A 13,796-nucleotide genomic window follows, 5' to 3' on the forward strand; every position below is an offset into this window, starting at 1 on the left:
TTCAGCCCAGTGGTCAAGCTTCAACAGTTCGTCTTGTAATTTCTATTGATGTCACAAGATCTTGGCCTCTAAGACAACTTGACATCCAGAATGCCTTTTTGCATGGTTCCCTAATAGATGAGGTCTATATGCAGTAGCCCCAAGGATTTGTTGATCCAACACGTACAAATTTCATATGCAAATTACACAAAGTCATCTATGGATTAAAGCAAGCTCTAAGAGCATAGTTTGCTCAACTTAGCTCCTAGTTACTTGATTTTGGCTTTACTTCTTCAAAGGCTAACCCCTCTCTATTTATTTTAACTCACTCTGATGTGCAAATCTATTTTCTAGTGTATGTAGATGACATGGTCATCACTTCTTCACATCAATTTGCCATTGATCATCTCGTAGCAGCCTTGGGACGAGCCTTTCCAGTCAAAGACATAGGTGCTCTTTCTCTTTTTCTTGGCATTGAAGTTGATCATACTAGCATTGGTTTAATTATTTCCCATCGGAAGTACATTAAGCAACTTCTCACCAAAAGCAAGATGCTCTATGCAAAGCCAATCATGTCTCCCATGGCAGTCAATCTCAAGCTCTCTAAATTTGACTCACCTAATTTTGAAGATCCCACTCTTTATCGAAGTATTGTCGGGGGGCTCCAATGCTTGTCCACTCTTATTGGACTGCAGTCAAGCGTATACTATGCTATCTCAAGGCAACTATCAACCATGGCCTACTGATTAAATCTCAGAACATCTTCAAGCTTCAAGTATACTCTGATGCGGATTGGGGAAGCTGTCCTAATGATTGAAAGTGTATACTAATGCAGATTGTGTATACTTAGGGAATCACTTAATATCATGGAGCTCCAAGAAGCAAAGCACCGTCACTCGATCCTCAATAGAAGTTGAATATAAATCACTGGCATCCTCTACAGCAGAAGTCATTTGCCTTCAAACTGTGCTACGTGAACTTGGTGTTTCTCTTCCCACAACTCCTATTTTGTGGTGTGATAACATTGGGGCTACGTACTTGTCAGTCAACCCTATTTATCATTCCAAAACAAAGCACATGGATATAGATTTCCACTTTGTAAGGGATAGAGTTGCAGCAAAATCCTTGCAAGTCTCCTTCTACAACTCATAAGATCAGAAAGCAGATCTCCTCACAAAGCCTATTGTTGTTGATCGACTTCATTTCAAGATGAGTCTTCATGTGGTTGATACCCCCCTTGACTTGAGGGGGCATATTAAGCTGAATGACTCAGCTAGCAATTTCATCAAACAAGATAAGGACATCACTGGCACTACTGCAATTACATAACAACCGAATATTCCATCCTCTGCAGCCATACAACAGATTCACAATTATTCTAGATTGTACAGTAGAGAAATTAGTTACAAGTTTTTCTCTCAAGTTATTTGTAAACAACCGTATTATTTTCTTATATAAATATACAGCCTAAGGGCCTCAACAAGAACAGAGAAGTTTATTCCATTTTTCTGCGTTCATTTAACATACGCCATCGTTCATAAGCTGAGCACCCAGCTATAGTCTGGTAGCGGATTGGTCATGCATTCTAATGGCAATGTTGGGGTCTATCATATGTAGATAGAGCCTTGCATGGCTGTTCAGTTAGTGTGCATGGCAACTTTGTGATGTTGAGTCAAGTTGTCGTAGCTTGGAATGCAAGTGATGCATCTACGCACTTGCGAGATCCCTCGGGCAATGCGTATGATTATCTAGAGAAATTCCTTTTAGCATTGTAAGTGAATTTCTGGACCGCCTTGGATTTCTAACACCGTTATAATTTGTCTTGTCCAATCTAGTTGTGTTGGAATTGTGGGCCGAGAGACCAGTGAAGTGTTGGGAAATTCTATTGTAGTTGGTGTCGAATTTTGGGCCGAGGGCCGAATGAAGTGTTGGGAACCAAGTTAGAGAACTATGTATTGGTTGGTTTTGTGGCAACGATGATATTTGTTTGTGAACTGTATGATTGTTTGTAGATTGCCATGCCATCCAATATTTTTCTATTCACACATATGCATTTCTAATTGTTATTATTTATCTTTATAAATGTGCCTTGCTCTATGTCTGCATTGTGCATATTATTGATAAATGCTCTACTCTCTGACTGTGCTGTGAAATGTGTGGAAATTGTGTCTTGGTGTAAAAGTGTTGAGAAATTCTTTTGAGGGTGCATGCGTATCACGACCCTAAGCTGAGATGGGGCATTATCTCGGTGAAACTTCTCTGGTCACTCGGGAGCGAATAAAATTGAATGATGCCCCTGGGTTGTTGCTGGGTGACAACGAGCTCGAATGAGACGGTAATGCTCTTATGCTGACTTTGTGGCCCATTTACTAGCGGGGGTTCGAGGATGCCTGGTCACGTATGAGTTCGGTGCAGAGCTAAGCATTGCTCTTTACGAAGTCACACGCACGGTCTTTACCCGTGGTGTGATGAATGGAGCCAGAGTATGCGGATGGTCCCTAGGGGAGACCATAGTGCATACCGTAACCAATGAATATTTTTCGTGGGGGATTTTTGGCGTGAGTGGTTTAACGGATGTCGTCTTGTGTAAATTATAAAGAAAGGGTATTTTGGTCTTTTTTCACTATTGTTGTTCTTGTTGTTGTATGCCTCGTGTTGGAAATGTTTGGTTGTGGACAATGTTTTTCTTGTTGAGGTTGCAAAATCTCATATGGTGTTTCCACCTAAGTTTTCATTTCATGGAACCGTATATTTCGATGCCGAAGAAGGGTTTGTGCTTCGAAGAACCGACCCCACCCGAGTAGTGAAGACTTGGAATATTTATAATGGTGATTTGAGAGTTTTACCTTTAGTTTACTTTATCAATTGGATAACTGTAATATTTTTGTGAGGAGTATTAGATTGGGTCGTAGACTTTAACTTTTTGGTACTTAGCTTGAACTGCCTTTAAATTTTTCCACTGCATATATTTAACATATACACATATTGTATGTTTACACACACTTGCACTCTGCAATGGGGTGTGTGACCCAAGTGGCCATCACCTTGGTGTCACAACTCCTACCAAATCACATGTGGGGGTCGAAGGTGCCACATCAGGGGTGAGCATCGATCAATCGGAGTCAGTATCCCCTATATCAAACTCTGATTCGACTTTGTTAGAGTTTGAATATGAATTTTAACTTTGACTTTGACTTACATTGGTTCTGTTCTAACTCTAACTCTGATTTATTGGAGCTTAGTCAAAATTGAGCTTTTTTTAGGCTTCCTATTCTCCTTATCATTAGCAAGCCCATATGACAAAAAACTTATCCACAAGAAATAATCTCAGGGTACTGGGGAGACTACCGTAAGTGTGGGTTGACTGGAGTAGGGACGACAGTGCGACAACGCACTGCAAATTCATAAAATCACCATAAACTGCTTAAGATTTTGAAAATTACCAAGAGGGGAGATGCTTGGAGTAGTGGTGGCCAATTGCGAGGAGCAATGGCAGTTCTAGGAACTTCTTGTGTGTAGAGGGACAACAACACGACAGGAGAAGAAAGATATAGAGAAGTGATGGGTCTATGAGTCAGTATAAATAGGCTAAACTATTAGCCTGTTTATATTATTGTATAAATATATTATATTATAATAATTAACACATACTAGTATAGTGTGTTTTACTATATATCTATATATATAAACAGATTTTCTTTTAAAAAAAAAGGACCTTGTTTTATTATAGGGTTTGCTTTAAAATCCAGTCCCCCTCCCGCTCGCGTCTCTCTCTCTTTCCTCTCTTAGTCTCTCTATTTAGACTTCTTTGTGTGCGTGTGTGTGGGTTGGTTGTGAACATGTGGTTATTTTTCATGGGACTTTTGGATTTTCTCCGTGGGTGGGCCGTGGGGGGCAGACGACTATAAGGGCCAATCCGCCTCCAGGCATCTAGATGGGGGCCTTTGCCCAGGGGCTCAAACTACCCCTTACTCATATGTGGGCGAGGGGCGGGCAGGGGTAACCCCTCATCTTTGGGTTGTAGGTTGTAGCCCTAGGGCCTAAATCAATCATTTTTAGTAAGGCATTTATAAATTATTGGTCTAGAGAAGTCTTTTTCAATTTACATTTACAAAACTTATTTTAGATTCCTAGAAATAATTATAATCATTATTGTCAATAAAGCTCTACAAACAACCCATGCATTTGGGAAGGAAAGAAAAAAAGGACTCCTGCCTCTTAAAGGGTGACACAAAAACTTTTTATGAATACTCGAAAAGTAGATTTAGCTAGTCATAGTTTTCATATTGTGTATTAAATTGATAGTGACGAAAGGCAAATGTACCCTTAGTACGAGAGTATGTGAGATAATTATTATGTGGAAATAAGATGAGAATTTGGACACCTTCATATCTCAATACCAACACTAGAAATGCAAAACAGATTAACATGAGAGAAAGTTTCGTTATCATCTAGTGAACTCAAACATAATAGTATTTTGAGAAAGGAAATTATAACATCATCATATATATTTAAAAACATAATCATAAAGTATACTCAAGAAAAAAAAAAAAACTTATACCAATGAGTATGTTTTTGGTAATTAGGAAATATTACTAACATCTTTATAAATCAATGACTTAAAATGAAAATAGAGGGCTTGATTGTGCGCCAAAAAATTTCAAAAAAATAAAAATAAGCCTTTAAACAAGAAAAGTTCAATAAATGAAAGAACTAAAAGTCTCTCTCTAAAAAGAGTTCCAGTCCTCAGTAAGGAGAGTCTCAAGTGAAGGGTGATGGATGAAATTGAAGATAGGTGGAATAATCTGAGGCTTACGGAGGAAGAGGAAGAGATCATTGAGCTTCCTCAAGGAGGAGAAGAGGAGATACAGCGCAAGGGTGATAGAAGCCTTATCGGGAAGATATGTTCAGATCGAGTCATTGGCAAGGAAATTATAGCTAATGCAATGGGGAAGATTTGGAGAATCAGCAAGCGAGCTGTGTTTCAGGAGGTGGAAAAAAATGTATTTGTTATTACTTTCGCCAACCACGCTGATAGACAGAGGATCCTTGATGGTAAACCCTGGCTATTTGCAAGTATGTTATTTATGATTCTGCCTTATGATGGAGACTTACAACCTGGGAAAATGCATGCCGATAAAGAAACATTCTGGTTACAAGTTCACAATCTCCCTTTAGGCTTTATGACAGAAGAATGGGGACACCGTATCGGAGCATTGGTAGGAGAGGTGATGGATGTCGATGTTGATGAGGATGGGATAGGATGGGGCAAATGCTTGAGGGTGAGAGTCGAAATAAAATTACAGAAGGCCATAGCTAGAGGCAAAACTATAATGGTAAACGGGAAAGAGTTATGGCTAAGCTTTAAGTACGAGAAACTTCCAAAGATATGCTTCAACTGCGGGTGGATTCTACATGGCGAAAACGGGTCTCTGAATGCAAAAGAAGGAAACCTGGTTTCCATTTCTCAGTTTGGGTCGTGGCTAAGGGCAAAGGATAGTTATAAACGACGGCCAGTTTTTATTCCCTCAAATGGTAACTCAAATGGCCGTGAGGAAGGACAACTGGATCCTGTAAAGGAAGCTGGAGGTAGCGAAGCAGAAGGTTCTATGGGAAGCACTGCGAATAGGAGACAAGTTAAAGATTTAGCTCTGAACCAAAATAGAGTGAGGTCCGGTGGCAGTGAGAACCATGGCCTCGGAGGAGGAAAGGTAACAGTGGACAAGAGGCAAAAGATTTTGGCGGGAGATGGAGGGAAGACTGCTACAGAGGATGAGACTGATGGGACACAGTATGGGGCAATGCAGAGCGTAGGCATGAGTCTATACTACGGAGGAAACATGCATGGGGACGAGGATCGTGTAGGGCGGGAAACAACTGATACATTGATAGGCCTAACGGCAACGGGCTTGGCAAAAGTGGCTTTGGAAAAGCCTAAAGCTACAACGAGCCCAACAAACAGACTAAAGAGAGGAAACAGGATGATGGGGAAAGGTAGGCGAGGGAAATGACTATGTTCAAAAGTCAGTTATTAGCAACGGATCAAACAGAAGGAGGAGCGACTCCTAACCAAGGGAGTCGTAGGTGGAAACGCCATGCTAGAGGACAGGGACCAACTCCTATGGAGGGAGGTATGCGACCGGGGACCAAGAGAACAACAGAGTTTAATGAAGAGGACCAAGTTGCACCAGCAAGGAAAAGACGAGGTAAGAATGCTTGTTACAAAAGTGATGGGAATGTCACATCTAAAGCGGTGGAGGCTGGTGACCAGCCCCACCGAAGGCCATGAAAATCCTCAGTTGGAACTGCCGGGGGCTTGGGAACCCCCGAACAGTTCATAGCCTTTGTTTCCAAACAAAGGAGAAAGATCCTGACTTGGTTTTCTTGATGGAAACCAAGTTGTCCCAAGCAAGAGCTACCAAGGTAGCAAGGAAGGCCAGGTTTGAGCGTTGCGTGGCAGTAGATGCAGTAGGAAGGAGTGGTGGGTTGATGCTCATGTGGAAGCAAGATGTTCAGCTAGAATTGATTAACTATTCTCAACGACATATTAATGTGTTAATGAAGAATGATGAAAGCAATGTAAACTGGGTTCTTACCTGTTTTTATGGTCATCCTAAAACAAACAAAAGGAGGGAAGCATGGCAGCTGTTACAGTCATTTAATCCTAGTGATATGGGGTGGGGGATAATAGGTGATTTCAATGAGATTCTATCACATGATGAGAAGGTGGGAGGAAGGGTCAGATCAGAGAATCAGATGGGGTTATTTAGAGAGGTGGTTGAAAATTGCAAACTGTTTGATCTAGGATGGGAGGGGAACAAATACACGTGGTGTAACAGACACGAGAATGAAACCTTCACCAAAGAGAGATTAGATAGGGGATTGGCCAATAGAAGATGGTTGGAGGCTTTTCCAGATGCTAAAGTCAGCACCATGATGGCTTTATGCTCAGATCAGAGGCCTATCCTGCTGGAATGGTCAAGAGGAAGGGGGGAGAGGACACCCTTTTATCATCATTTCAAGTATGAGATGAACTGGAATAAGGAGGAAGGATGAGATGTAGTAAAAGGCTTCAGTCTTGGAGCAAGGACATGAGAAGAAACAGATTGGCAGCCATAAAATAGAACACAGAAGAAATTAAACAGTTGCAAGAGGAAGAGAGAGCAGATAACATGGGTGCCCTCAAAAGACTGCAAAAGGAGGTTGGCTTTTTACTGGACCAGGAAGATGTAAGATGGAAACAAAGGGCCAAAGTCCATTGGTTAACACATGGTGATAGGAATACCAAATTCTATCATGCCTGTGTTAACCAAAGGAGAAAAAAGAACTCTATAAAAAAGATTGTAGATGGAGAAGGAAGAGTGTTAAGTTCAAAGGAGGAGTTGGCATCGGGGTTCAGACTTCATTTCAATAAGGTCTATCATTCCTCTAATCCTACTGAAAGGTCTATCCAACACTGCCTAAATGGTGTAGAACACAGGATCTCAAGGGGCAAGCTTGAACTATTGAACAAGGAATTCTCTTCTGACGAGGTAGTTATTGCTCTCAAACAAATGTCACCATTTAAGTCACCAGGGCCAGATGGATTCAGTGCTGGCTTTTTCCAAGACCACTGGGACATAGTTGGCTCTGATGTGGTCAAGGCAGTCCTTGATTTTCTCAGAACTGGTGAGATGCCAGTAGGATTGAATCACACTCTCATAGCCTTTATCCCTAAGACAAACTCCCCCAAGTCAGTTAATGATTACAGGCCAATCAGCCTTTGTAATGTGTGGTATAAACTAATCTCGAAGGTCCTGGCTAACAGGCTGAAATCAGTGCTGCAAGAGGTCATATCCTGGAACCAAAGTGCTTTCTTACCTGTTAGGTTAATCATAGACAACATCATGGTGGCGTATGAGCTTCTTCACACTATGCAAACTAGGCAAAAGGGAAGAGAAGGCAGCATGGCAATTAAGCTAGATATGTCTAAGGCATATGATAGAGTGGAATGGGAATTTCTGCAATCAATGCTCACTAAACTAGGCTTCAGTGACAAGTGGAGGGAGCTAATCATGACATGTGTGAATTCTGTCACCTACTCAGTAGTGGTGAATGGGGTACCGGGAGACATTATTAGGCCAACAAGAGGATTAAGGCAAGGGGATCCTCTATCCCCTTACCTTTTCCTCCTGTGTGCAGAAGGCCTGAGTACCCTACTGCATCAAGCTGAAGCAAGAGGTCTCATAAAGGGTGTAGCTGTCACGAGGGGAGGGAGAAGAATTAGCCACCTTCTGTTTGCTGATGACTGTGTTATGTTTTGCAGGTCAAAGATAGAGGAATGGTCCATCATTGTTCATTTGTTAAAAATTTATGAAGAAGCATCGGGACAGACCCTGAACAGACAGAAAACATCCATCCTTTTTAGCTCAAATACTAATACAGCAGTGAAAGAGAGCATTTCCCAACAAGCTGGAGGAGTTATTTGTGATAGCTACAAAAAATACTTGGGTTTGCCCACTACGGTAGGAAAATCCAAGTATACACTTTCAGAGGCCTAAAAGAAAAGTTATGGAGAAGGATTAATAGTTGGAAGACCTCCTTCCTATCTTTTGCAGGGAAGGAAGTCATGATCAAGAGTGTTCTACAAGCCATACCTATATTCACAATGAGCGTGTTTAAACTGCCAAAAAGACTCCTCAGAGAAATGGAAACCATGTTTGCAAAGTTCTGGTGGAACCACAAAAAGGAAGGCAGGGGTATCCATTGGAGGAGTTGGAGCAAACTTGGAGCAGCAAAAGGCAGGGGGGCATGGGATTTCGGGATCTCAATTGCTTCAATAGAGCTCTTCTTGCCAAGCAAGGGTGGAGGATTTTACAGGAACACTCCTCTTTGATGGCTCAAATTTTCAAAGAAAAGTACTTCAAGTCATGCAACTTGATGGAGGCACAAGTAGGCTATTGTCCTTCTCAAATTTGGAGGAGTTTGATATCAGTGATGGATCTGATAAGGGCTGGAAGCGTTTGGAGGGTAGGAAATGGAAAAAGTATAAGAATATGGAAAGACAAGTGGGTGCCTATACCCTCTACCTTTCAGATTCAAACTCCTATCAAGATTTTGGACCCTGATGCAACTGTCGATGAGCTAATTGAAGTAAAAAGCAAGTCATGGAAGAAAGGGCTAGTACAAACCATTTTCAAACATGAAGAAGCTCAATGTATTTGCAGTATACCAATAAGCATAAGAGGGATGGATGATAAAGTAATTTGGGGACTATCAGATAAGGGGACATTTTCAGTTAAGAGTGCATACTATATAGACCTGGAGAGAAAGAAACAGAAAACAGGAGAGACATCGAATGGAGAACAAAATGATAGGTGGTGGGGGAAAATATGGAAACTAACAAGCCCAGGTAAGGTGAAGCAATTTATCTGGAAAGCCCTCAATGAAATTCTACCAACAAGGAGCAACCTTTTCAAGAGAATGATAGTTGATAATGCTACCTGTCCAACCTGCAGCAAAGGAGAGGAAACATCATTACACGTGCTATGGGACTGTCCTGCTTCAGTAGATGTATGGGGAGAGGATTGCAGTCCAGTCAAAAAATGGAAAAGAAACTATGCTGACTTCAGAACACTATGGTTTGACTTTCAATCCAAGCTTGAAGAAGGGAAGCTTCATATAGTAACTGAGGTGCTCTATGGCCTATGGAAAAGGAGAAATGAAGCTGTATTCAAAGGAAAGTTCAAAAGCCCTTCTGTCATCTTTCAGTTGGCATTGCAGGATGTAGAAGCAACCAAGTTGGCTCAGGAAAAGCCGAGAGAGTGTCAAGCCAGCCAAACAGCAGTGGTGAGAACTTTGTGGAGACCCCCTAGAATGGATTATGTGAAAGTGAATGTTGATGCAGCCATGGATAGAAAAATGGGAAGGATGGGGATTGGCATTGTAGTAAGGGACTGTAATGGTGAGGTACATGTGGTGCTGGCCTCTCCTAATCAAGTAACAAGGACTGCTTATGTAGCTGAGAGCTGGGCAATGCTTCGTGCTATTCAGTTGTGTAGAGAATTAGGCATCAGACAGGTGCAACTGGAAGGAGATGCGAAGATGGTAGTGGATGCAATCAATTCAAATGCACAAGACTCTTCATGGGATGGACAAGTTATAGAGGACATCAAATCTGTATTGAAAGCCCAGCCAAGGTGGTCAATATCGTTCTCGGGTAGAAGCAGCAACAAAGCAGTTCATGAAACTGCAAAACTAGCTTTATCTTTAGGCTCTAAATGTATTTGGGTAGAGGAGATACCTCCTGAGGTCCTCCCTGCCGTTATTTTAGACAAGATTGTTATTGTTGAATCATATTAATGAAGTTTGTTTCATTTCAAAAAAAAAAAAAAAAAAGTTCAATAAAAGTTGAGCGTCGAGTAGAGATAAGAAATATGATAAATCAATTAGAGAGATAATTAATTACATAATATTTATTTAATACTTTTGACTTTTTGTTGAGTTCTTAGGCCTCTTTTAGATTGGGAAGTCGTCTTATCTTATATCATTATTACATCTTTTTCAAATTTTCACATAGAATATAATAAATAATTCAACATTTTCGAATCCCAATTTAACTTTTTCAAATCTCAAAATAAAAATAAAAATATTTTATTTAATTTTAATCTTTCATCTAAAACTAGTTCATCTTATTTCTGAATCCAAACCGGCTAAGTTTTTTTTTTTCTTTTTCTTTTGAAAGATTCTACCTGGGATTTTTTTGGGGCCTTCTTCCGCTAGGACCTTGGGAGACTCCAAGTTGCCTAGTAGAAGAGCCGGTCCTATCTAAGAGAACTTGCATCCTCATATGCATCTCCCGATTTTCCCCATAATTTGATAAAAGTTTTAGGGTTTTTGATAAAATCATCACTCCATCACAATCCCTAAAATGTGGTGCTTGTTTACGGGGTGTACAGAAATTCCCCATCTTTGGGGAATGACTGTACATTCCCAAATCAGTTTTCCTTTTCCTGTCTCGCGTGCTTTACTCTCGACAGTTGGTGCCCTTGTCCATCGCCTCTCCCTCACAACGACTGTAACTCTTCCTCTCTCTGTGCGAAGCCTCTTCCTTTGAGTGTTTGGTATGTGTGAATCCGATTATTCTTGGAATGCATTTGGGATCTGTTTTTGCTTTTGGATATATTTTTTTTTCCTGCTTCGTTGCTGGGAAATCTGTTCACATTCTCATTTTCTCACCGCTGTTTGGTTGTTGCGAAAATGTTGATGATGAAAGCTCTAATTTTCTCACTGATGTTTGGTTGCTGCGAAAATTTTGATGCTTTTCGTGTGTCTATTTTCCTGAATAAACTGTTTGGTTGCTACGAAAATCTTGATGATTTTTCTATGCTGATCTTCCTTCATATATCGTTTGGTTCGTACGAAAATCTTGATGATTATGATTTGCATATTTTCCTTCATATTCTGTTCGGTTGCTGCGAAAATAATCTTGATGATTTTTGTATTGCTGATTTTCCATACTGTTTGGATTCAATAAAATTTTGGGCTGCCTTTCGTTGGTCTTACACATTTCCAAAAAAATTTTAGATGAATATGAATCTTTTTTTTGTTTCTGTTTTGATTATGCAATTAGGATCGATACATTGACAGTCTTTCTTACCAAAAATGATTTTGTTTGACAATGAATTTCTTTACAACTAATTTCTAGAGCCTTAAATTTTTTTTGTTTTTTCTGAGATTTGAATAGATTAATTCTTTATTAACTTTCAATTTGATGCTTTATCTTTTTATTTCAATCAATGAATATAAGTATTGCCGAGAATGTTTTTTTCATATTTCGCTTCAATACTTTTATTAACCCTTGTTGGAAATGCAATAATGGTTTTTTAAATAAGTAATTTATTTAAAAAAACTTTTTGGTGATCAATCTCTTGTGTGTTTTTATGTCTTCTATATTCATTTTTGATGTTCTCACATTTTGTCTATTTGTGCAACGGGGAGAGGAATTCATACTAGCATATAGAAAATATTTATTGTGTAATCACATTTCCCACACTCTTCTTTGTACTCCGGTTGCCTTCCTCTTCATATATTTCTTGGTTATGGATTAATTGACTTCATCTTTGAGTTTTGGTTGCTTTTGTCGGGATAATAATTTTATTTATTCACGTGTATGAATGGATGGTTTTTTTAATGGTGCTCCAATAACATGCTCATTTTCTCTATGCTAACTTATTGGAATATTGCAACTGTCCTCTAGTAATATCAATGCTTTTCTACAATTCATTTGATGTTCTAGTTTTTGATTTGATGTTGGGTCATTTGCAGTGTTGCGTATCTCTCAGGGGAGGGGGCTGTTATTAGGCTGTGATGATGGTGTTATAGTGCGGGTTAAGTCACAAGTGTTAATGGGGCCCCATCGATATGGCGGGGTAATCCTCACCCGGATGGCCATATTGCAGTTTGTGGTACTTTCCACAAAAGACAATTGGGGTTCGGGTGGGGTTTTGCAGCCATTTGATGTTGGGCTCCTTACTTACGTTTGTTGTCAATATTTACATCATTCTGAGCCTTTTTATTTATTAATATATTCGATATATTAATAAATCGGATGGGGATGCTCTTATTTAGCATTATTGTGATTTGCATGCTGTTTGGTTTTGTTTTGTATTATGTTGTGATAAAGAAATCATTTGTAAATGAAACCCACTCGGTTGTGATGATGACAACTGCATGTGAGGATACGAGAAATTTATGGTCATTTCCTCAATGGCTAGGTAACTCGGACAGCCAACAAGCACTGGCAACTAGTTGTTGTAGTCATCAGTGGGTGGCCAAATTTCCAAGATGTCACCAACCCGTTTCTGAGCCAACGACCCGGACTAAACCCCAAACTTCAAAGTGACGTGTCTAACATTTCAATGCTTTTTTAGAGATGGATTCACAAGACCCTGGATAGATGTACTTCACCAACCTCCTTAGTCAAGATCCTCAACTCGACCCCAATTACGGTGGGCAAAGTGGAACATCTCTTATGACTTTTGATGACTCTCCACCCCTACCCCCTAACGAGCCTATCGGCGTTAGGAAATCAGTTAGGGGTGCGAACTTCACCCCCGAGGAAGACAAGTTACTTGTCTCCACATGGCTAAATTGTAGCCTTGATGCCGTCCAGGGAACAGTTCAAAAACACCAACAACTTTGGAAAAAAAATATTTGAGTACTTCCAACAATTTAAAGAAACCACAAATGAACGGACAATAAAGTTTTTAATACATCGGTGGTCGGTTATTTAAAAGGCAACAAACAAATTTGTGCGAAACTAGCCCAGGTTGAAAGGTTAAATCAAAGTGGCATGACCGAGTAAGACAAGGTAGAATTTCCATACTCTTACTTGTTTTACGAATAATTTATTTTTTCCTACGTTGGTTTAACATGAATTTTTTTGTTTACATGCAAGTTAGACAAGGCCAAGGTTATGTACCAATCGCTAGAGAAATGCTCATTCCAATTCGAGCATTGTTGGCACCTGTTGAAGAACCAACCTAAGTGGATTTGGCATGCCACAAAGGAGGATCCAAAGCGAAAGAAGACGATGTCTCTGTCCCCAACCCCAACTCGATGTTCTGGCGCTACGGTTGATTCATTTTTTGATCTTGAGGCAAATAATGTGATGGAAAATGAAGTGATCGAATTGGACCGACCAATGTGAAGGAAAGCTGAGAAAAGAAAATGAAAGGCTCAAGTCAGGCAAGCAGAGGAAAATTTTCAACTCAAGAAGATGAAGTATACTCTTTTGGAGGAATCACGTGCTCAGGAGAAAGAGTTTTATCGCCTTA

The 13,796-nt window shown here is 40.1% G+C and overlaps 2 protein-coding genes across 2 annotated transcripts; both read left to right on the plus strand.

Moving 5' to 3' along the window:
• The first annotated feature begins 347 nt into the window (after nucleotides 1–347).
• On the plus strand, nucleotides 348–725 carry LOC122298939 (uncharacterized mitochondrial protein AtMg00810-like). The gene has a single exon (XM_043108783.1). The coding sequence runs from the start codon at nucleotides 348–350 to the stop codon at nucleotides 723–725; it is 378 nt and encodes a 125-aa protein (XP_042964717.1).
• A 5,539-nt stretch (nucleotides 726–6,264) lies between these two features.
• On the plus strand, nucleotides 6,265–7,035 carry LOC122298940. Its single transcript, XM_043108784.1, has one exon. The coding sequence runs from the start codon at nucleotides 6,265–6,267 to the stop codon at nucleotides 7,033–7,035; it is 771 nt and encodes a 256-aa protein (XP_042964718.1).
• The last annotated feature ends 6,761 nt before the right edge of the window (nucleotides 7,036–13,796 follow it).

The sequence above is a fragment of the Carya illinoinensis genome, chromosome 16 (genome assembly GCF_018687715.1).
Source record: "Carya illinoinensis cultivar Pawnee chromosome 16, C.illinoinensisPawnee_v1, whole genome shotgun sequence".
Lineage (NCBI taxonomy): Eukaryota > Viridiplantae > Streptophyta > Magnoliopsida > Fagales > Juglandaceae > Carya > Carya illinoinensis.

Bases quoted from the DNA above. Each gene is read 5' to 3' on its own strand.
- LOC122298939 (XM_043108783.1), top strand. From the start codon at position 348: ATGGTCATCACTTCTTCACATCAATTTGCCATTGATCATCTCGTAGCA.
- LOC122298940 (XM_043108784.1), top strand. From the start codon at position 6,265: ATGAAAATCCTCAGTTGGAACTGCCGGGGGCTTGGGAACCCCCGAACA.